General features: G+C 50.8%; 10 protein-coding genes across 10 annotated transcripts; 7 read left to right on the top strand and 3 right to left on the bottom strand.

The window, feature by feature from the left end:
* Window positions 1–664: 664 nt before the first annotated feature.
* Window positions 665–1,779, top strand: N7506_003786 (eukaryotic translation initiation factor 4E; the record flags this gene model as incomplete). Its single annotated transcript, XM_056953081.1, has 3 exons — window positions 665–699; window positions 781–1,530; window positions 1,584–1,779. The coding sequence occupies 3 exons, from the start codon at window positions 665–667 to the stop codon at window positions 1,777–1,779; spliced, it is 981 nt and encodes a 326-aa protein (XP_056814773.1).
* Window positions 1,780–2,248: 469 nt separating this feature from the next.
* Window positions 2,249–6,401, top strand: N7506_003785 (uncharacterized protein; the record flags this gene model as incomplete). The annotated part of the gene is given in 5 exon segments (XM_056953080.1): window positions 2,249–2,524; window positions 2,720–3,022; window positions 3,042–3,105; window positions 3,117–4,344; window positions 4,364–6,401. The coding sequence occupies 5 exon segments, from the start codon at window positions 2,249–2,251 to the stop codon at window positions 6,399–6,401; spliced, it is 3,909 nt and encodes a 1,302-aa protein (XP_056814772.1).
* Window positions 6,402–6,879: 478 nt separating this feature from the next.
* Window positions 6,880–7,489, bottom strand: N7506_003784 (gamma-glutamylcyclotransferase family protein; the record flags this gene model as incomplete). The annotated part of the gene is made up of 2 exons (XM_056953079.1): window positions 6,880–7,415; window positions 7,462–7,489. 2 exons carry the CDS (start codon window positions 7,487–7,489, stop codon window positions 6,880–6,882), a joined length of 564 nt encoding a protein of 187 aa, XP_056814771.1.
* Window positions 7,490–7,778: 289 nt separating this feature from the next.
* On the top strand, window positions 7,779–8,648 carry N7506_003783 (signal peptidase complex subunit SPC3; the record flags this gene model as incomplete). Its single annotated transcript, XM_056953078.1, has 2 exons — window positions 7,779–7,924; window positions 8,003–8,648. The coding sequence occupies 2 exons, from the start codon at window positions 7,779–7,781 to the stop codon at window positions 8,646–8,648; spliced, it is 792 nt and encodes a 263-aa protein (XP_056814770.1).
* A 394-nt stretch (window positions 8,649–9,042) lies between these two features.
* On the bottom strand, window positions 9,043–9,472 carry N7506_003782 (YqaE/Pmp3 family membrane protein; the record flags this gene model as incomplete). The annotated part of the gene is made up of 3 exons (XM_056953077.1): window positions 9,043–9,217; window positions 9,270–9,345; window positions 9,424–9,472. 3 exons carry the CDS (start codon window positions 9,470–9,472, stop codon window positions 9,043–9,045), a joined length of 300 nt encoding a protein of 99 aa, XP_056814769.1.
* A 388-nt stretch (window positions 9,473–9,860) lies between these two features.
* Window positions 9,861–11,355, bottom strand: N7506_003781 (protein kinase PKP2; the record flags this gene model as incomplete). The annotated part of the gene is made up of 4 exons (XM_056953076.1): window positions 9,861–10,664; window positions 10,730–11,012; window positions 11,071–11,190; window positions 11,246–11,355. The coding sequence occupies 4 exons, from the start codon at window positions 11,353–11,355 to the stop codon at window positions 9,861–9,863; spliced, it is 1,317 nt and encodes a 438-aa protein (XP_056814768.1).
* Window positions 11,356–12,170: 815 nt separating this feature from the next.
* N7506_003780 (ubiquitin-specific protease UBP15) lies at window positions 12,171–15,913 on the top strand (the record flags this gene model as incomplete). Its single annotated transcript, XM_056953075.1, has 7 exons — window positions 12,171–12,179; window positions 12,235–12,349; window positions 12,497–12,641; window positions 12,695–12,852; window positions 12,909–15,259; window positions 15,314–15,749; window positions 15,804–15,913. 7 exons carry the CDS (start codon window positions 12,171–12,173, stop codon window positions 15,911–15,913), a joined length of 3,324 nt encoding a protein of 1,107 aa, XP_056814767.1.
* A 358-nt stretch (window positions 15,914–16,271) lies between these two features.
* Window positions 16,272–17,200, top strand: N7506_003779 (p24 family protein; the record flags this gene model as incomplete). The annotated part of the gene is made up of 4 exons (XM_056953074.1): window positions 16,272–16,418; window positions 16,527–16,715; window positions 16,774–17,053; window positions 17,190–17,200. 4 exons carry the CDS (start codon window positions 16,272–16,274, stop codon window positions 17,198–17,200), a joined length of 627 nt encoding a protein of 208 aa, XP_056814766.1.
* A 3,279-nt stretch (window positions 17,201–20,479) lies between these two features.
* N7506_003778 (uncharacterized protein) lies at window positions 20,480–20,659 on the top strand (the record flags this gene model as incomplete). Its single annotated transcript, XM_056953073.1, has 1 exon — window positions 20,480–20,659. One exon carries the CDS (start codon window positions 20,480–20,482, stop codon window positions 20,657–20,659), a length of 180 nt encoding a protein of 59 aa, XP_056814765.1.
* An 878-nt stretch (window positions 20,660–21,537) lies between these two features.
* N7506_003777 (uncharacterized protein) lies at window positions 21,538–22,049 on the top strand (the record flags this gene model as incomplete). Its single annotated transcript, XM_056953072.1, has 2 exons — window positions 21,538–21,955; window positions 22,012–22,049. The coding sequence occupies 2 exons, from the start codon at window positions 21,538–21,540 to the stop codon at window positions 22,047–22,049; spliced, it is 456 nt and encodes a 151-aa protein (XP_056814764.1).
* Window positions 22,050–22,522: the final 473 nt, after the last annotated feature.

Here is a 22,522-nt window from a genome sequence, read left to right as displayed (position 1 = left end):
TTTCAATTGAACGTACCCTACTCATATAAAAAACAAAAACAAAGACAGATTTTTCTAGGGATGTGCCGTGCATTCAGGTCATCACCGCATCATGGGTTGCTGTAAAGCCCTCGTGATGATGGTTTTAGATGCGATTCAATCAATCTCGACACACTCATCGGAAACGTCAAGACTGTAAAGGTAAAAAGAGAGTCGTCGACGTTGATTTGAGTTGGTGGTCTTGAATGAAGAAGAAAAAAGAAGAGAAGAAGAGAAAACGTCGCGCGAAGAAAAAGGAAAATCGGGAAAAAAGACGGTGCGGGCTGCAGGCGAAAGGCCCGCTGATTGGTTGGAGCTGCGCTCTACTCAACTCTCCGATCCTCTCTTTTCCTTCAATCTCCAATCTTTTGCTTCAAGTCTTTGTTTCAACGATTTTTCTTCTTCTTTAGCTGATATTTTACGACTCTCTACTGCTTCTACTACCCTCGATACCTTGACCCCTCCTCGACCTCTCTAATCCTACCTCGATCCTGCGCAAAACCTTCCATTTCCACTCTGTTCGCACCTACTACGTCACGGAGATAACAGCGCCGGCGTCTTACTTCTCTGTGTAACACTCATTTCGGATCTCTCTCTTCCCCCCTGATGACCGCTCGTGTCTCGGGCAGTCTACTCACCCGCCGCGATGGATAATGCAAACCTGTGGACCCGCCGGGCAAAGTAAGTCGTGTGCCCCTCACCAAAAGCGACTCTGCGCCAAAGACTGACCTCGTGCTCTTTTTTTTTTTTTTTTTCGTATAGCTCCTCTAAGTTGTCCCTCTCCACCCCCGGGGCAGACGTCAAAGATGGTGCCCGGGTCGAACTGCCCCGCCCATCGAAGCGGTTTGGGCCCGACAGCTCCCATGGCCGCTCAAATCCTTTTAATGCAATGTCCCCTCTATCCGGCGGCGTTTCTTCGCCATCCACCAATGCCTCTTCCGCCTTCGGTTTAGGATCCGGCGCATTCGCCTCCTTCGGTGCACCCAAGACTCCCGGTGGATCCGAGCTGAAGACACCCGGCGAACGACGGGAAGTACTGATGGAACACGACGAGGCTCAACACGCCTTTGACCACGTCCTCTCTGCTCCTGGCGAGCATGGTCTCAAGTCGACATGGATTGTCTGGTACCGCCCTCCCACACCCAAATATTCCGACTACGAGAAGTCCACTGTCCCATTGGCTTCTATAAACTCAGTAGAGAGCTTCTGGGCTGTCTACTCCCACCTCAAGCGCCCTTCTCTTCTTCCGACAGTTTCCGACTACCACATTTTCAAGAAAGGTATCCGCCCCGTCTGGGAAGACGAGGCCAACAAGCGAGGAGGCAAGTGGATTGTGCGCTTCAAGAAAGGTGTATCTGATCGATACTGGGAGGATCTCCTCCTGGCTATGGTTGGAGACCAATTCGCGGAGGCTGGGGACGAAGTCTGCGGTGCCGTCCTGAGTGTCCGCGGTGGTGAGGATGTGCTCAGTGTCTGGACCCGGATTGACGGAGGGCGCAACATTAAGATTAGGTATGTACTGCCTACTCCTCTCTTCTGTCTATACCATCTAACCCCATCGACAGAGAAACAATCAAGCGCCTGCTAGCCTTCCCGACAGACACCAATATCATCTGGAAGAGCCACGATGACAGCATTGCACAGCGGTCTGCTATTGACCAGGCCCGCCACGAGAAGTCCGTGACCGGCACGGGACACCAAGAACGGCGACGCCCAGGTCAAGACGACTCAGACAAGGGTAAGCCAGCCGTTGCCCTCTAGACAGGGGACCACCCATCTGGCCTTGGGCTCTGTATAGTAAACCGGAAAAGGAAAAAAAAGAAAACCTTCATTCACGAATCATTGGGACGCGTTTGGGTCTTAAGGGGCGGCGGGGCATCGAGGCGAACTCAGCGGTTTGATTTGGTTTATGTCTTGAGTGAACTCATCTGTGAAATGTGTCTTTTGTTATCTGAGCTCATGCGTGATGTTCTCTTCTGTATGCAACATGAATGCAGCAGTAGTCTGCTAATGCCTTTTTTTTTGCTTGTTCCTTATTATTATTTATTTGCCCATGGTATTCTCTTGTATTTCAAGGTTGACATTTATCTATTCTACCAACATTTGATACAAACATTTGCTTAAAGCATGATCATGACCCTGGCCATACTCCGTATAGTTACGTAGCCAAGTTCTCAAAGAACGACACCCGAATTCTCAGGCGCCGAGTTTTGACCGCCTAAGACTGAAGATGACGATGCGGCGGGCCTCAGACCAAAGTATGAAGAAGCTCTACTCGAGTGAACACCTGCATAATGCCCTGGAGTGGCTGCCCTCATGCCTGTATTTGAAAGTTTTGCAAATTTCTTTGCAAATCTCTCTCCGCGAAGCCAACGGAGTCAACGGGGTCAAGGCCGATCTGCTGTCCAACCTGGACAACCGCAGACCCCTCCTCGTTATCGACCTGGTCGCGCTCCCTTTACACTCGAAGACGATCCGCCCGAAGCTTCTGCTGCGCAAAGTGTTGGTGTGACTGATCACCCGGAGGTGTGTATCGAAATCTGCGCGTTCCCGCCCACACCTACCTTTCGGTCTATCTTTTTATACAACCTCAGCTCTCCTCAGCTCGAGGAGTTGTTGATCAGTCCAAACTGCCCTTGAGCTGGTCACTTGGTCATAGCCAGGATTACATGATTAAGAATAGGCTGATCGTAACTCCTAGGCTGTTCATAGTTATGTCGATAACATTTCCTCGCCAACTGGACCTCCGAGCACAAGCCAGCGCACACCTCCCCAATTTCCACACCTTGTCATAGACCTCGACGATCGGTCAGAGATGGATCCCGCCAATCAGTCTACCGGCACACAGCTGACGACATTACCCTCGCGCAGAACTAGCCAGCCGTCGCAGATGGTGAACAAGAATAGCCGGGACCGACAGGATGAGGCTCGTCTGTTAGGAGGAACAATCAGGTTCGTTGAAATTGAATGGATACAATGGGGGGGCGCAACTAACCGGAGCCCCGTTTTTTTTTCTTCAATAGGGACCCCAACGCTGTTCCGATAAAGCCCAGCGCAACAATGCCATCAAAAACAAAGAAGCCAGGGGTGGGTTTTAGCGCCTGCTAGTTTATTCTCCGCTAATTCTTGTCTTCAGTCTAATTATTCGTTTTCGCCGTCGGATAAGATATCGAACAAAATCCGGACCAGTGAACCAGTCCGTGGTCGAGCGAAGCCAAAAGAATATGCTTCTAACATGCGACGAAACCCAACACTCCCCGATGATGCATTTGAAGAATCAAGCCGGCCTAGTAAGAAACGGCGCCAAGGTATTCTGGGCCCTGCAATTGGCTCGACCACCACAACAGATGTCATCGAGGATCGCTCTCACCTAGGAGCTTGGGACTCCCCGCAGCAAGGCCTCCAACCGAAGCGCAAGGGATCCATTGGTCTCTCTCATCGTCTTAATGAATACAAAGAAGTGGAAGATGGTCTCTCGATGTCACCGACCCGTCGACGAACTCAAATAAAACAACATGCTGCTGCACACATTCCCGACGAGCAGTTTACGGAAAAAGCTGCACAGCAACGGCGAGGTGTACGGAAGCAGAATGAATATCAAGTGCCTAAAGGCAACGCGAAACACAAAGCCGACGACGAGCTCCAGGTCATAGATAGGGTTGAAGTCAAAGTCAAGAAATTTGATCAAGAAAAATTCGCTGGCTCTCATCAGAATCGTTCTCTTGACAGTGGCAGGGAGAGTCCGGATGCAATTCAAGGTGATATCACGACGGATCCAAAGAAGATCATCACAACAAAGTCCACCAAAGTTCCGCGTCCACTGAACACTGAGATGCAGTCCCAAACCATTACTCGAAAGCGTTCCCCGGCTGACATTCGGCCCACGGAATTCTCCTCGCCACAAGGAAAGAAAAAGACCAAGCACTCTCACCAGAAGTTCGCCAATAAATCAACGTTGAAAGCGTCGTACCTCCGAGTAGGATCATTCAGCAAGCAATGCCGCGATGAGGAATTTGCTCCGATCCATATCACCGATGCTGGGTTCGAGCTTCGTGCAGATCTCCTTGGGGACGACCAAGAGCTCAAGATCCCCTTCAACCAGATCAGAGCATTCTATTACAGCAACGGCGTGACCAAGAAGAAGGCGACAATGATACTTACAGGATGGAAGAACAACAGTAGCAATCTACGAATGGACCTTGAGTTCTGCAACAAGAAGGAGCAGCAGGCCGTGACGTTGATCAAGCATCTACTGGAGCCGCACGGCATCTTTATCGACGCTAAAGATGAGTATGTCTTGAAGAGTACCGTGTGCATGCTGGAACAGTCTGCTAACATTAGACAGCGACGAAATGAGTGCCAAATTCCACCAGTACAAAAAGCAACACACACACGCGGACGACCGTAATCTGATGTCTCTACCCGGCTACGGTCCCAACACTGTTCCCGAGATACCCAAAGGACGGCTCAAACTCAGAGACAATTTGAGGCAAGCCAACGGTCAGGTTCCTGAACCAAAGGGTAGCAGGCTTCGAAAGGGCTCCCTGGATCTCGGTCAGAACTCCAGATCAATTGCGAAAGACCGTGACCACCAAACTTCTGACCTAAATGCCACGGTCGAATCTGAGCTACCCGTGGAGCCATTGGGAACCGTGGGCCGTGGGACCCGCTCACGAACACTTCGCGAGGTACCCAAGGCGTACAGTGCGTTGAACGGATCTGGACCATCCACCAACCATCTGAATAGTGCCCTGCTTGAAGATGATTCCTTCCGAGAAAATTGGAACCAGCCTTTGGTCTACCCGCCAAACGGAAAGAAGAAAGCCGAGGTCACTCTTGATGACCGTGACCGGTTACGTGAGGACACCTATCTCAATGATAACCTCATTGCCTTTTACATGCGGTTCCTTCAAGAAAATCTCGAGCGAACAAATCCGGATGCTGCAAAGCGGATCTACTTCTTCAACTCGTATTTTTTTGCGACTCTCAGACCACCAGGTACTTCTCTGTTTAATTACAAAGGAGTGGAAAAATGGACCCGGAGCGTGGATCTCTTCGGCTACGACTATATCCTGGTTCCTATCAACGAGCATCAGCATTGGTACATCGCCGTGATATGCAACTTGCCCAGCCTGTCATTCGGGGACGCGGAGCCAGTGGAGCAAGCAGAACAAGCTCAGACACCATCTTCAGCCGAGGAAGCAGAAACTCCACGCCCAGCCGATGTGCAAAAGATTGACGAATCTCCGGAGCCGCAGGCGGAACCGGAATCCGATAGTTCCACCGGGCAAAAGCTTGAGGAAAACAACAATCAATCTCCTGGGCCATTGAAGGAACAAAACACTCGAAAGAATCTGGCTTCCATCATAATGGAGCAGCAAAGATCGGCAAATGAAGGTGCAAACTTCCCAGCACCAGAGCCACAGGTTGGCTCTGGAGAATCAGATGCTGAGAAGAAGTCAAACTCCACCCCACACTTGTCCAAGGAAGCAGCGCAGCAGCTTGCGCAGGACGAGGCTGCAGCTTCTCAGTCAGCCACTCGAAAGAAGAGCCGAGTATCCGCCGCGCATAAGCTGAATCCCAACCAGCCGACCATCATTACCTTTGACTCCTTGGACGTTTCTCGTTCCCCGACCATCAAAGTCCTCCGCGAGTACATCTCAGCAGAAGCGAAAGGCAAGCGCGGCGTGCAGATCCAAACCAGCGGTATCAAGGGAATGCGGGGCCGAGGAATCCCCCTCCAGCCAAATTTTTCCGACTGCGGACTCTACCTATTGGCCTATCTCGAGAAGTTCATCCAAAGTCCCGACTGGTTCATTGCCAAGGTTCTTCAGCGAGGTATGGATTCTGACGTTGATTGGCCTCCACTGGGCTCTGGTCTTCTTCGGTACCGCCTACGCACCTTCCTTGATGATCTTTATACGGAGCAGAACCTGAAAGGCCAGAGTTCAAAGGGACCGCGGATGGCAGACCGATCACCAATCAATTACCTGCTTGGTCCAAACGTGCCCCACAAGGAAGATACTCCTGCCGATGATATGGTGCCCGAGTCTCAGCCGGAGCCCCAACAGGAGAACAATACCTGGTCCATACCAGAGAAGGATCCCAAGCCCGTGGATCCTGGGACGCAGAAGGCCAACGAGGGCCACAAAGAGGAGCGAGCCCGGAGCCAGCTGCAAATGGCGTCAGCCGAAACCACCCCAACATCGAAATCTAAGAATGCTGCATCCGGAAAACCTCAGAACATAATGAGTTCTCTCACGCAGGACCAACCGGTCATCCAAGTACCCGGTAGCCAGGAAGAGCCCGAAATACCCAGAACACCTTCGCCAGCCGAACCCCAGCAAACTCGGCGGAAGCATCGGGACCGCTTCAAAAATTGAAAGTACTCATCTCGACAACTTGACCCAATCTCTTCCAATTCACACTTCAACTGCGAATATGTCACTGCCAGTGGCAGCTTTTTTCTACGAATCTTGATCTTGTTTTTAGCGTTCCGTATGGTTTTTCATGGGAAACCATCATTTCTGATATAGATAGCCCCTCAGTTCAGGGAGTTTGAGCAGAGTTGAGGTGAATGATGGGACGGCACAGCGAAGTGATAGCATAAGATACCATTTTCTGCATTGAATTGCAATTTCGTTATTTCATTGATCCTAAAAGATTTCCATGGGTAGAAAAGCTACCAAATAATAGTCCAGCTGAGATTGTAGTCGTATTTTCTTCCGAGTGCACGTATTCCCCCCAAGAATCTCTTATAGCCTCCGAATGAAGGCTTTGTAACTTTGCTGAGCTCGTTAAGGCGTGCGATAACGATGAATCGGATGTTTGAGGCGAGACAGCCAAACAAGATGATATGCTTCAGAACTCATCCTCGATGGTCCCAGCCCACCATGCCAACTTATCTTTCTTGAAAGCCTCGAAGTCCCACTCTGCATCTTCAAGCCAATCCTTCCCAGAGGTCCACACGTAGGTCATTGCCGGTGTCTCTTCTTCATCCGCAACAGCGGTCCGAGCCGCATCGAGCATCTTCGGCAAACTTTCCGCGCACGCATCACCAGACACTTCATTGAACTTCTGCAGCTTGTGCACAACCACCTGCTTTCGAGTATAGTCTGCGCCTTCGAAGCAGTCAAGGCGACGGACATCTTGATCTGTTAGTCCCGAGACGAGGGTACCGAGAACCGACTTCCTGGCTGAAGTGGCATCAGAGGCCGACTGCTCTCCGGTTCCTTGGTCAACTGGAAGGATACCAGGATAATCAGCGTGTTGAACGCGATGGCGACGATAGCCGTGGAGAATGGCTGGTTGGAAGCTGATCATGGCTTTCTGCCAGGGCTCAGGGTTGGGGCTGCCATGAATGACACGATGAAGCACTTGAGGTGCCATCAGAGTACCTTGGAAATGTTAGCTTATAAATTGTATCTAAATTTAGAGACTTACCATAGAAAAAGAGGACATGGTCACCCATTTTGGCTAGTGTGGGGTCCGTAAATCAAAGTGGTTGTGAATTGTGAGGGTGGTGAGGGATGAAAAAGTGAAGTTGGGAAGCGATGATGGGGTTGAATTGAAAGTTTGTGAAAGAAAGAGAAGAGTCAACCCGAAGAAAAGACGCTGAAAGTTCAAGCAAAGAAGAGAGGAAGGTCAACGATGACCCCAACCTGGGAAAGATAGCGTTCTATAGATGCCGCTTATCGATAAGCACTAAACACAACCGGCCCAGCTGGCTTCATCTCTTCCTCTCCCAGCAACCACCCGCGATGCACTCCTCACTAACCCGCATCCAGTCGGTATTCGGCTTTTTCACCACGGTTGCGCTGGTCGTCAGTGCATTTGCCGCTGTCTCTGTCCTTCTCTTCCCGGCAGAGGACACCAATGCCTCCGTGCAGCTGAAGAACGTCCAGGTGTAAGTGCACCACCGCAATTAACTTGCCACCCATGGAACTTCCAGAGGTACAAGGCACTAACATAATACAAAATGCAGCGTCAAAGGCCGCCCTCACTATCACTCGACCAAGCGCGAGGAGTATGCGCAGTTCCGGTTCGACCTGGACGCCGACCTGAGCCCGCTCTTCAACTGGAACACCAAGCAGCTCTTCGTCTACGTCTACGCCACCTACTCCTCCTCCGATAAGCCCAACTCGCAAGTTCGCGACTCCGAGGCGATCATCTGGGACGCGATCATCCCCGCGACACCATCCCCATACTCCTTCGACATCCTCAAGGACCGAGTAACAGCCCTTCTCCCAGAATCGCTCACATCATCCTCCGCCTCCGCGACGCGACGCAACAAGAAGCGCAATGCAAAGCCAAGCAAGGCCGCGAAGGCCAAGGAGGCCGCTACGCCTGGTGTTCTGAGGCTGCGTGGCCAAAAGGGCAAGTACCAGATTAGCGATATTACTGGACGTCTCGCGGAGCGCCAGAACGTGACTCTTCATGTTGGATGGAATGTTCAGCCGTGGGTTGGGGCTTTGTTCTGGGCTCCCAGGACCGGTGCTTTGCCCCGGACTGCGGGCACGATTGTCAGCAGTGAGGCTTTTGATTTCCCTGAATTGAAGGGGAACAAGAAGGCTGCTGCTGAAGAGAAGGCGAAGACTGAGCAAGCGGGCACTGAGAAGGTCCGTGTATAGGCTTTTATTGGATGGCGCTGAACCTTTTTCTACCGGTTGGATTTCTGTTGGATGTATTTCAGAGCTCAATCACATGTGCAACGCAATATAAATGATACATTTGCCTCCGTGGCTGGCTGAAGTAACTGTTTCTACACTACGCTAGGGCCTTGGATTGAAGCTACTGGTAAACGCTCTAGATCCCGAGGGAAGCTAACCTTGGAAGTTGATGGTGGCTGTGATCAGGAAATCATTATCTTATTTCATACTCCTAATAGGCATGATGATGCCCAAAGAAGCTTTAATAAGGGTATGGATATGGAAACAATAAGAATCGCTTAGGTCGGAGTCAAAAACATGGAGCAAGACAGCTCAAGGTCGTCAAAATGCCAATAAAACGGTTCAGTGTGGTGAATCACACAGTGCCATAATTCCTGTCTGCGTGTGTGTGGTGGTGACCTCCGTTTTGAATGCGATCAGAGTAGACACCGGGTGCGGGTCGTTGGGATGCTCGAGTTAGAGGATCGCGGTTGCGGCGATCGTAGTAGACATATTCCAAGTAGAAGGCGTGGATGTGACCGGGGAAGTACCTGAGGCTTCTTGTCAGCTGGTGAGAAGCTCCATGTGTGTGGAGCAACTTACCCGAGAATAGTGAGGAGGACATTGATCCAGAAATCAACTCCGCAGCCTGAGATGAGGAAGACGCCAAGAGGGGGAACTGGAGTGTGTTAGATGCGGGGTCATCATCAGGAGACCAGGGCAGCTTCAAGATCATATTGCCCGAATAAACACTTACTGAAGATTGTGATGATAATCATGCACAGCATTGAGCATGTGCCTGCCATAATTGCGGATTTGGTTTAGTCGACTTTGGAACGTTTGAAGTCGGTGGTAGCAAGGAAGCTGAGAAGGAGGATTGTGAAGAGGAGGATGAAGATATAAATAGGCTCGTTGTCATCGGCAGGGGAGTTAATGCGTTTCATCTTGGCCCACGACGTCAGACGATCGACTGAGAGGAACCGGTAGGGCTGAGGCAGCCACAATGCTGATTGGCGGGCGGTGACAAGATGATGTCACCGAGCCAAATAAGTGGATCCACGCCACACGCCACACTCCAACACATGTGGCGGTGCATGTTGTGCTGTTGTACCTTTGTCGCCTGCACAGACAGCACATCCAAAGATACAAAAGGACTCGGGATTTCTTTTCCTGTTTTTGTGTTTTCGAATCTCTCTACACAGCATCGATCGCTGCTCGAGTGGTGACTTGCTCGTTCTTGTTTCCAAGCTTCGAGATCTGCAGGAAGGCATCCACACCATAGCCTTCCAGACTGTGCAGTTCGAGACTGCCTGCCCAGTATTCAGCATAAACCCGACTCATGGGCAACCCCATTCCCAATCGAAGATCTGGCGGCCGTGACGTCAGTGTGTCCAAAGATCCTTCATGGTATGATAAGAATGATGTGTCGTGATTTGCATGCTTGCGTTCGTGGAACACTTGCAGCTCTTGCATGGTAGCTGCCATTGCGGGGACCCGCCCAAGGTTCTCCAATCGGGTCTGTGTGCGAGGACCCTTGCTAAACGACCAGAGATAAGGGAGAATCTCCCGCGGGATACCTCCACCTTGGTCGGAGATTCGCATTATCACGTGCTGTGGGGTCTCGCACACGAGCACCTCGATCGGTGGCGGCGGCTCGGTGGAGCCATGGTATTTCTCCATCACCGCCTGAACCGAGTTGCGAAGGAGCTCCCCGATGATGTACTCGAGGTGACTTAGTATATACGGGAAAGTGGCGTCGGTATGGCCCCGGACAGTGATGGCAGGGATCTGGGTCGACTCCGAGGTCGTCCGCATCAGATCCTGTGCGACCTTACCACATCTCTCAACCACTTCCTTCGCCTTACACTTGAGGAACACTTCTCCCACGAAATCCGCGTTCATATCGGTTCGGTCGTGGGAGTCGGGGAAATGCCATGGAGAGTTGAAGGTTTCGGTGAGAGCGAGGTGCTGTTCGGCGATGACTCGGCGGGAGATTCTCTGCAATTGAAAGAAGCTTGTCAGCCACGATCCGGGTCAGAATGGGGTTGTTTCGATGCACGTACCGCTCGCAGAAGCGTGTTCATCAGACGGTCCATCTCGTCCGCCGGAGCAAGGTTTCGGCACTCCAACACACCCATCGCCAGATTGGGGATCACCACCAAGTGCTCTCTCAGCATCTCCTTGAGTATATCACAGAACCGATCATTATCTTCCAGGCTCCTGATCTCAGGCACCACGCGGGCCTTCTCAAACGCTTTGTAGTACAGCTCGTATACGAGAGTAAGGTGTGGGTTGGCCACCACCACATAGGGTAGCTGTTGAATGTCTCGCAATCGATGCGCCAGTCTATCCCGTCATCCCGTCAGCGATATCTTCTCACGGGTTTGCAGTTGTTGTGACCTACCGGGTTGGCAGCTCGGTTCGCACGTAGTTTGCAGAGCTGATCAGGCGCGGTTCGGTAAGGGTACGGCCGAAGAAGGTCAACTGGCGAAGACTGATGGGGCGTATCGCCCTCTCCACCCATCTGGCGCAAAATCGCGGTTAGCACACGAAATCCATAGCTTCATCTTGAGTCATACTCATCGACGGCGGACACTGGCCGCCATGGGGGGCTGTGCGCTCTCGAGTAGAGACGGGTGGGGAGATATTGGAAGGATTTCCAGCTCCGAGGTGAATAATTCGACCTCATTGTGCTTCATGCACTCATTTGGAGAATGTCGAGAAGTTGATGGCGTATCTCCAGAGTTTGGGGTCGCGGGCGGTGAGCCAAGCATGTGATGCACTTGACTCTTTACTTGAGATCGTTTGTTTTGTATTCGTTCACTTCTCTGCTGTTCTGCTGTTGAGAAAGGACAAGAGGAACAAAAAACGCAGGACTTTCAAGGTTGTCAACCCGATCGCAGGGAATTGAACACAGTCAGGGTTTTATATCGAGCCCAACGGTGCCTCGGAAGTATCTGCACGGACTCTGGGCCGATCACCTCGTGGAGAGATCATATGAGGGGTTGATAGAAGGGAACATGGTCTCATTATGAGCTGAGGTCGTTGTCAGATTTCGAGAGCTCTAGAGTTTTCGAGTGCAGGGGGCCTAAGAGTCCATATAATCCAGAGATATCGAGCTATATAGACCTCGCACAACTGTAGAAGACTGGAGATATGCAGGCGTTTCCACTTAATGCGAAGGGACTCACCGTCTTCAATTCTCTTTACATTCTAAACTCAGATGCAAAGCTTCTCGAAGCTCGGAGCAAACGATTCCCATTTATTTCATACAAGTCCGACCTTTTTTTGACATCAAACCTGATTTCTTCACGGGCAGATCTAATTGACCCAGAGAGGCTCCGCCACCGCTAGCTCCGGGCCCTTATTATTCTGCGGGTTCAGAAAGAATCCTCCCATCCACTCCCCCGGCTGTTCTCTCCCTTGCATTCTTTCCTTTCAAAATTCACAAAACACCTTCCAACATAAAACTGTCGCCTTCCGGCTGGGAAGGCGCTTCCCGCGATGGAAAACGTGAGACTTCCCTGCCCCTCGTCTGTGTCGTCATTGGCCTAACCTTTGCAAACAGCTCGCGGAGAACGACATGCTTGTCGATGACTATGATTACCCGACCGAACAGACCGATGTCGTTGTCGTGTCTCCCTCGGCCTCCGATCCCGAGTCCCCTGCGACCGCAGATGACCGTACGTGTTGTATTCTTCATTCCCATAAGCAAAACAGCCCAGCTTGAGGACACAAAGCGACCCCGGCCACCCCCGCAGACCGATCCCACGCTCTCCATACCGTTTCGCTGGAAGATTCCAAGTATGCTAATTATGATGGTCATATAGACGCCGCCATGATGGCCAAGATCCTCCCCAAGATCCCGGACCTCGAGATCGAAGATGAGGTTGTCAGCACATGGCGCCTGTCGGATTGGCGGAAGATGGAGCGCAAGTCACACGGCCCTGTCTTCCAGTGCGGTGGCTTCCCTTGGTCAGTATTATAACTCTTATATTGCGTTGAGGCCTGATCTGACGTGGGTACAGGCGCATCCTCTTCTACCCCTACGGTAACCACGCCGAACATGCCTCGTTTTACTTGGAACATGCTTGGGACGGCGAGCCACCAGCCAACTGGTACTCTTGTGTGCAATTTGGCTTGGTGTTGTCGAACGTCAACGACCCTTCGATCTACGTGCCACATGGTAAGACCTCTGAGCTGCGGGGAGATGGGGCGAGCGGAACGCTAAATTGAAACTAGTCGCAACCCACCGATTCACCGCCGAAGAGGGTGATTGGGGCTTTACCAGATTCTATGACCTCAGGGGGCTCTTCACCGATCCCTTCGAGGGCAAGAATGTCCCGTTGGTGCAGAATGACGAGGCAAACATCACGGCCTACGTGCGTGTGGTGAAGGATCCCACGGGTGTCCTGTGGCACAGCTTCCAAAACTACGACTCGAAGAAGGAGACCGGTATGGTCGGATTGAGGAACCAGGGAGCTACCTGCTACCTCAATTCGCTTCTGCAGTCCCTCTATTTCACAAACGCCTTCCGCAAGGCCGTCTACCAAATACCCACCGATCAGGAGGCTTCGCGGGAGAATAGTGCGTGGGCTCTCCAGAGATTATTCTACAATCTGCAGACGAACGAAACCGCCGTCTCGACGACTGAGCTCACCGCTTCCTTCGGCTGGCAATCTAGCCAAATTTTTGAACAGCAAGATGTACAGGAGCTTTCACGAAAGCTGATGGAGAGATTGGAGCACAAAATGAAGGGTACCGTTGCCGAGAAGGTTCTACCAGATCTGTTCGTCGGAAAGACCAAAACATACATTTCTTGCATCAATGTCGACTACGAATCTTCACGCGTGGAGGAATTTTGGGACATCCAACTCAATGTACGAGGTAACAAGACCTTGGACGACAGCTTCAAAGATTACATCCAGGTCGAGACCCTGGAGGGAGAGAACAAATACGAAGCTGGCGCGCCTTACGGTCTGCAAGACGCCAAGAAGGGTGTTATCTTCGAGAGCTTCCCGCCAGTTCTACACCTCCATCTCAAGCGATTCGAATATGATCTTAACCTCGATATGATGGCGAAGGTCAACGATCTGCACACATTCCCTATGGAATTCGATGCCGCCCCTTACCTTTCAAGCGGCGCGGATAAGTCGGAGTCCTGGGTCTATCAATTACACGGCGTTCTTGTCCACAGCGGTAACCTTGATGCCGGACATTACTACGCTTTCCTCAAGCCCACCAAGGATGGAGACTGGTACCGCTTCGATGACGACCGCGTCAACCGTGCAACTGACCGCGAAGTGCTGGACGAGAACTATGGAGATACTCAGCAGCGCACAAATGGATCTGGAGGTCGTTCCGCTATCCGCACTAACAATGCCTACATGTTGGTCTACATTCGCAAAACAAGACAGGATGACGTGCTTTTCCCAGTCACCAAGGATGATGTACCCTCTCACATTGAGAAGCGCCTTACCGAGGATCGGGCTGAGATGCTGCGCAAGAAAAAGGAGAAGGACGAGGCTCATCTCTATATAAACGTGGGCGTTCTGGACGATGATAAATTTAAGAACCACCATGGATTTGATCTGACCAGCACCGACCTGCCTGCGGAAGACCCGGCGCTTCCCCAGCAATACAAGACCCTTCGTGCCAAGAAGGTGAGCGAGTTCGCACAGGAAATCGCCGAGGAACGGGGTCTCAAGGCCGAGGCCATCCGATTCTGGGTCATGGTGAACCGCCAAAACAAGACAACCAGACCCGATCAGGTCATCCGTGATCAAGAAATGACCCTTGAAGAGGCATACAACAAGTTTGGCACCAAGGGTCATGTTTTCCGCGTGTGGATGGAAGTCGCACCTGCGGGTGCAGATGGACAGCCTGGGTCGTGGCCCGATAGCGATTCGGTTCTCATCTTCTTGAAAAACTTTGACGTTGCAACTCAAACCCTGGCTGGCGTTGGCTCCGTCTATGTCCGCAAGAGCCAAAAGGTGAGCGAGTTGGCACCCACAATTCTCTCTCGGATGGGATGGCCCGCCGGAACAGACTTCTTGCTTTTCGAAGAGATTAAGCACAACATGATCGACTCCATGAAGCCTAAGCAGACTTTCCTGCAATCTGAGATCCAGGACGGCGATATCATCACCTTCCAACGCTCGCTCAAGGATTCGGAGGTACCAGCCTCGGCAATCTACACCGACGCCAAGCAATTCTACGATTACCTTCTCAACCGCATGGAAGTTACTTTTGCCCCGATTAAAGCCAACGAAGGCGAGGAATTCTCCCTTGCTCTCAGCCGCAAAATGACCTATGAACAATTCTCCAAGAAGGTTGGCGAACACCTTCAAGTGGATGCCACTCATCTTCGATTTGCCCCCGTCATGGCGAGCAATGGCAAGGCCAAGCCCTTCCTGAAGCGGACTGTCGGCCAGAACCTCTCTCAAATCTTGACTGGCCAGTATGGTGCCTACGGGTACACTATGCACCGACAGGACGCTTTGTACTACGAGATCTTGGACATGAGCTTGAGTGACTATGAGAGCAAGAAGTGCTTCAAGGTCACATGGCTGCCAGACGGCGTCAGCAAAGAGGTTTGTTCAATCAACTACCCCTTCCCCACGTTTCACTGACTAACATGCAATTAGGAGAACATCGAGGTTCTTGTTTCTCGCAGCGGCACGGTTGTGGACTTGCTTTCCGAAATTCGACAAAAGTTGAATCTTGGAAATGAGCCGATTCGGGTTGCCGAAACTCACAGTGGAAAGGTTTACAAGGAACTCCGAGAAGATCAGAACGTGGCAGCCATCAACGAATACGCCACGCTTTACTCTGAGAAGATTCCCGCTGAGGAGTTGAACCTGGAGGCCGATGACCGCGTGATCAGCACCTTTAGCTTTGACCGCGAGCCCAGCCGGACTCACGGAATTCCTTTCAAGTTCGTTGTGAAGCACGGTGAACTGTTCTCTGAGACCAAGAAGCGACTATCCGCACGTACACAGATCAAGGGCAAGAACTTTGAAAAGATCAAGTTCGCCGTGGTTCCCCGTGCGTCATTGTCGAGCCCCAAGTATTTGGAAGATGGTAAGTGCCGATGCCCTTTTTCCAACATCCAATGCAAAAACTAACTCTTGCTAGGCGATATCTTGTCTGATGTGGCCGGTAGCCCTGATGACTTCCTGGGCCTTGACCACCCCAACAAGAACCGCAGCTTCTGGGGCAAGAGCGATGGATTCTCCATTCGGTAAAGAACTTTATTGTTATGGCGCTGGGGGGTTACGAGTTGACGGAGGGCTGTATGCTGTGATCTAGTACATGAGCAGTGACGGCCTGATGCGATGATCATGCCTTTTTTTTCACTTTTCCTTTCTAATTGTTTTGTCTAGTCAGCCCAAGTAGAAGGCAATCAAGTCCATATGATGAAAATACAATTTGCATCATTCCCAGGAAATATGTGTGGAGTAGAACGTAGTGTAAACTCCGATGTTGCATGGAGTAGTTTGTTTGGGTGCAAACGCTGCAAACAGCGGAAGGCAAAGCTGGCCAGAACCTCCTGACGCGAGTGTCGACCCCAAATACCCAAGTTAACCCCGGTATACTATCACAATGCGGTTTGCACTTTTCGCCGGCCTGGCCTCTTTGGTCTCATCAGTCACCGCAACTGCCCTGACCTACAGACTCGAAGCGAACGAGAAAGCATGCTTCTTCACAAACGTTGATCAGAGCAACGCCAAGTTGGCATTCTACTTCGCGGTAGGTTCAATTGATTACCCGCCCAGGCTCCATTTAATCCAGGGATTTTGGAAATGGCTGGTGGCATCTGGAGGCTGGAACTGAACACCACTGACATCCCACCTGCAGGTCCAATCCGGTGGATCATTCGATGTCGACTACTCCGTAACCGCACCGGGCGGCAAGATCGTGCTCGATGGCACAAAGGAACGCCAGGGTGATTTCGTCTTCACCGCGCAGAGCATCGGCGAATACACATTCTGCTTCAACAACGAGATGTCGACCTTTGCCGAGAAGATGGTCGACTTCGAGATCGCGGTACGTGACCCGTCACCTATCCCACGACCTCTCAGGATTAGCTACTGACTCCATACAGGTTGAAAACGAGCAACGAGCCCAATTGCCCTCTCGCCAGGGTGCCAGCCCCGAACAAACCTCCAGCCTGGAGGAGTCTATCTATAAGCTCTCCGCTCAACTCTCGACCGTCTCCCGCAACCAGAAGTACTTCCGCACTCGCGAGAACCGTAACTTCAGTACCGTGCGGAGTACCGAGCGTCGTATCTTCAACTTCAGTGTCATTGAGTCACTGATGATGATCTCGATGGCTGCGTTGCAAGTCTTTGTTGTGCGGTTCTTCTTCCAGGGCGCCCGGAAAGGTACGTGTAATTTGCATAGGGATATTGTAGCGATATCGTGCGTGTGGGATCATATTCCATGGTTTCATGCGTGACGAAACCAACCTCGATACGATTCCTATTACCCTATTGCGAATCTCGACTAACATGGAAACAGGTTACGTGTGATATGAATATGAGCATGAGGATGAGAAATAATATGATGCATTTTGCTACGTTCTTTGCCTTGCATGTCGACCTAGATTACTTGGGTCTTTACAAAATCAATTAGCACTCCCGTTGTCCCGTGTGGAAACAGGAAATATACTCGATATGACATCAACGCTCACATCTGTCTGACAGTCATTATCCTGGTTGTTCATTGATGTGCCATTGGCAGGAGGCCGCGACCGAGAGGCGTGGGAGTGTGTGTGTACGACGTAAAGGGCTTCCGCACGGCCCGCGTGGCTTCTCGTGGTAGCAAATGGGTGATTCCTTGTGGTTGGTAACTCTGTATGAAGTTAGCCACTGACAAAATCCAGAATCACAAGCAGGAATCATAAATGAAGAGGAATGAAATATACAACCGGGGGAGTGAGGACTGGACCCTGCCCTTCGCCGGGGATAGAACCGGTTTATGCACGAAGAGAGCCAGTCCCCCTTTTGAGGACCTGACGTGGTCTGTTTCCTGGTCCAGACCGTCCAGGCAAAGCCCGGATGATTGCATCCTCTTCCGAGAGAGCAGCAGGTGTGCCGTGCTAGATGTACAATGTACACTGTACAGCTCATTGCTCCGAGGCCAGAACCGGTTTCTGCTCAATCAATCCTCGGAGAGAAGGGAAAGAGAGAGAGAGAGAGAGGTACTATCTTGGATTGAGACTGGTGTACAGAAATCAAGTTTGATCGGTGAAGACTCAGATGAAGTCTCACCTCAAATCGATACGTCGCCCGAACGATGATGCGAGATATGTGGAAACCTCTGCGTTGAGAATTGTAACGCTCAATTCTAGCGTATGTTCTCGCCCGAACAAGGGGCGAGCATGGTCGATTGAGACTGACACCTGGCCGAGAACAGGTTTATCTGATGAATGCTGGGAATATCGCCCGATGAGGAGACGACTGGTGCTTATCCTTGGGTCCAGACCGAGAACAGAGATACATTTCATATTGATGAATTCATATTGATGTTACTGATGGTTGACTGTCACCTTGATATTGTCGCCCCTGGATATGATGACCCAAGATACATACAATGTCAACGCTAATTTTTGATGGATCGGTGGAAACTAGCGCGTGTTGCTGTCGAGCTATGGGGCAATCAGAGTCTATTGACGCTGGCATCTGCTCCAAAACAGGTTTTTTGACTATTCGGATCGCATGTGCCGACACCCAAGGATGGGCGCACGGTCAAAGACCGAGATATTGAGGGTCTTGATGTGGGGATGTGTGTTGTACTCTATTGTACTAGTATATTGTTTTCGTGCTCAACGCCTAACGGATTGTAGTGTCCAAGAAACGAACTCGGGATTCCAGGCTCTGTTTGAGAGACAGAGCCTCTGACGCAGGGTGGCCTCAAAGTCTGCCCTCTCGGGGAGGGTATGATTCGTTCCGGTTGGAAGTACAATTAAAGGCTGACGGTGACCTCATATGCCCAAAGTCTTCACCTTGAGCGTGTGGGTCAGTGAATGGCTGGGAATGATATCATTTGCTCGGTATTCCCAATCTCGGATAGGGTGTATCTCAATGTTGACCGATCGGCATGCAGGACTCTCCTCACTGTTGGGGTTGAGGCTTCGCACAACCTTATGCACTCGCTTTTGAGTCAGAGCCGATGATGGACAATCGAACACTGATAGTGGATATTTTGGACTTGTGCTTGCTAGTACATACACTTGTATGGCTACGGATACAGCTAACCCGCGGCCCCGCACGCAGCGCAGCGTCTATCGCATGAACGCTAAAACTACGGCAGCCATTGTATTATCGTATGCTGTCATATCATGGTGATCGGACCCCCGGAGGAGACGAAGGTATGGTTCGAGGCCCCATTCTAAGGGATTGTGCTCCACAAAACGAAAACCTTTATACGAAATTGTGCAGTACTGTCGGCAGCTCTGATATCACTTAAGCATCATGGCTGCAAAAATTAGTGTGAAAAGGTCTTTCCGACATATGTGGCCGTTGGGATATGACGGCAACATGCAGATTATCGCCAGTCTGGGCATTTGTGATAATGTATTTTCGGACTATTGATTTGTTCCCAATAAAGAAGTGTCTCAAATTCAATATTCGGCCCCGAAAGTACGGAGTACAGCACAGTGCAATGCAATTTGACACAGAATCTGAGGTTGTGTTGCCTTTGGATGAAACAATGTCCAGGTGTCATGAAGTCGATATGCTTGTATACGAACTCCGGGTTAATATGTTTGTCACCGCCATCAATGCAGTGCAGCAGTACTTCGAACTGCGGTCAGGACAGAAAATGGTCAATTGTAATGGCTTGCCGATCATGTAACAATTCGCCTCCCCGCTGGCAGTACCCAAGGTTCATGGATGGCAAAGACCAGGAGCCGATCTACATATCTTAGATTGGCGCATGCGAGCACCCCTGTCACTGTCCTTATCGGTCTAGTCAGAGTCTGACCAAACTTTGTTGTGGGTCGGCGTGGGATATGGAAATTCAAACAATATTGGATGTTGTATACTAGTACGGAGTACTGCTAGTGGCATATATTGTGCATAGAAGAATCAGCTCAGACAATTCAGATGACAGACGTAATTTACCTACAAGTGTAAATTTGAATTTGTGTAGCAATAGACTATTCATACGATACAGCACATGTAAAGAAGTAAATGTATTCAGAAGCAATATATGTTGATTCAAAACTTCCTATACGACGATACCCCAAGTAACTATCGGAACAAGGGCTCACTGACGTCAGGTGCCATTTCTGCCTCAGGCACCCTACCGGGGATGTATTTCCAGCACAAATCAGGAGCCATACCCATCTTCGTCTTGCTCCATTTCTCCATTCCCACACTTTGAAAACCGAAAGCGTCCTTATTTCTGAGATATGTTCTATGGTTCCTGCATGTGGGTATGTTGCCTATAGTTACCGATGGCTGATGCACAAACCACATCGATGCTCGGATCGCCCCGATGCCTCGAGGTATGACGTCGAGGCTCTGGCCTGAGCCTCACTATTTTCACTTTGGCTTCTTTTCTTTTTCCCCCGGGAGTTTGGGGATTTTTGCACCCCTCTCTTGCCCCGATATTTTAGATAAATTTCATTCTGCGTCATTTATATCGAAGCATTTGATATGCACCTCGCGGGCTCAATGGATCCAGGCCTCAAACTATGTTTTTGCGACAGAGTGGTCAACCATCGTCGTGGGATTACTCCACCGGGGATGTCCACAATACCTTCCGCCTGACCCTCAGGACGACCTATCCCATCATAATGCAAAATGCGCGATGGGCCTCGCCGTTCGAATGGCCATGGTCATCGCGATTATGATTCGTCCTGTAGACGTCAGGCGAAGATCTGCAGGGGACCGGACTATGGTGGTGCCGATCGCAAAGCGTCCTGTGGCTTTTCGTCGTCCATCAGTGGCCCATCGGCATTCCCCAGTGACCTCATCGGATGACTTTGTCCAATCCACCCGGTGGAGCGACTGATATTATCGCTCCCAAAGCGAACCACTCTCCATCAAGCGGTGGAGTATACGAATTTCATAACGTCTTCGGATGATGTTAGAACCCCACCGCTCTAGGACAATGCTTTCCTATGTCACACATTACACTGCTCGGGGGGCTGAGACTTTTTATGATGTCGCCGCGAAAATATCGTCTCCCCCCTCCCTTTCAGCCAGTGATGTCACCGTACTCCGCTTGGTGTAATCAGTGGAGTATCTCGAGTCAAAGTATTCCCATGGCGCTCCCAGGAGAAATTACACCCTGCTTCGGCCTATCAGAAAGTGCAAACCGGGGCTACTTTGCCTTCTTCGATCATCCTCCGAAGTGATTTCATCCTCCCTTGTGGAACCACGGGCGTGTTATATATATCCTTGTCCGCAGAACGGATCCAATCTCTTGTATAAGCCCTAACTTACACTCAATCGCCCCATAACACCCTTTCCCACCAACTTCTGTATCCTTGGCTTGTATCTTTGGTCCCCAATACGGCTTAGTACAAACAACATCCATCTCTTCCTCAATTGTGCCCAGTATCATTCCTATCTATCACCTGAGCTTCTATCTTCTGTCAAGTCAACTGTGAAGTCCGTTTTATTCTACGCCAAAGGTAAGCACTTGAGCACTTGCGGAGACAGTTGTCTCCCCTCTGGGAATGAAAGATCAGCAACAGCAATCCCCCACCCACCGGTGATGTTTCTGCAGCAGCCGCACCCCGTCGACAGACAGAACATCTATCCTACCAACAAATAACCACCATTTTACTACTGGCCTGCTCTGCAGTATAGACAAGTGACTTGAGCTAACAAAAACACAACAGCCACTATCCACCATGACTCAAGCAGCTCAAATGCAACAGCCCACTGAGAGCGTCCAGTCTATGTTCCCCAATGATGCTGGTGGTGTAAACAACACGGCTAGCGAGACCCACGTTGACTCCTACCGGTCGCTTGACCCTGCTCGCGCCTCCTTGGAGGACTACAACCGCTCTATGTTGCAGTACACTCAACGTCAAATGTCTACCTTCGTTGACGTTGACGACTCTCATAGCGGCAGTGGTACAAGCAGCCGTAGCAGCCAGAGCAGCGGCCAAAGTGGTCGCAGCAATGAAGGTACCGGCTCTGGTCTGGCGCGCAGTGCCAATGGCCCCCTACCTCCGTCAACAACGCCGCTCACTTGGCTGGGTCCAAGATCAGCGGGCGTGACATGGCTAATGACGAGTGCGCTACGTACTAAGCCGTGTTCACATGGTGTGTATCCCTTCTTTCCGATATACAGACTTAACGCTAATCTGTATTCTACACAGGCTTCATACAAGCCATGGCTCATGATAATGTCATTTGATGTTTCATGACACGGCATTGGCGAGGATGGTTCCTCTGAACTATCTATAGTTGACTATTTTTCCGCCAATGCCGGATGCAGAAGTTTTTTCTGCGGAGTTCACTCTGGCGCGGGAGAGCGTGCCTGCTTTCAAGCGATCCAGCGATTTTGATTTCCATTGTCTTCGATTTATATCAGGTCACTGTGAAATGGTCATTCCCTTCCCCCCCTTGCCCCCATTTGCATTTGCATCTCAGGATATCGATTGATCCTCAGCGTCCTTTCTCTGGTGTTCAACATTGTTGGAACTCGGAGCCGGATCACGCATCACTGCGTGTATTGCGCTATCTCAGGACCTTTGGTCGTGACTCATCGGTTCCATTTCCCCTTTCACATTTCCAACACCAAATTTCCAATTAGAGTAGGACGTTTACGTCCTATCTCCCTGCCCCAATTTCCCTTCTCGTCATTCACTTGACCCATATCGTTTGTGA

This window comes from Penicillium brevicompactum (assembly GCF_028827555.1).
Source record: "Penicillium brevicompactum strain IBT 35665 chromosome Unknown utg000002l_segment0_segment0, whole genome shotgun sequence".
NCBI lineage: Eukaryota > Fungi > Ascomycota > Eurotiomycetes > Eurotiales > Aspergillaceae > Penicillium > Penicillium brevicompactum.
Note: the sequence above shows the minus strand (reverse complement) of the source record. Positions and strands in the feature narration are given on the sequence as shown.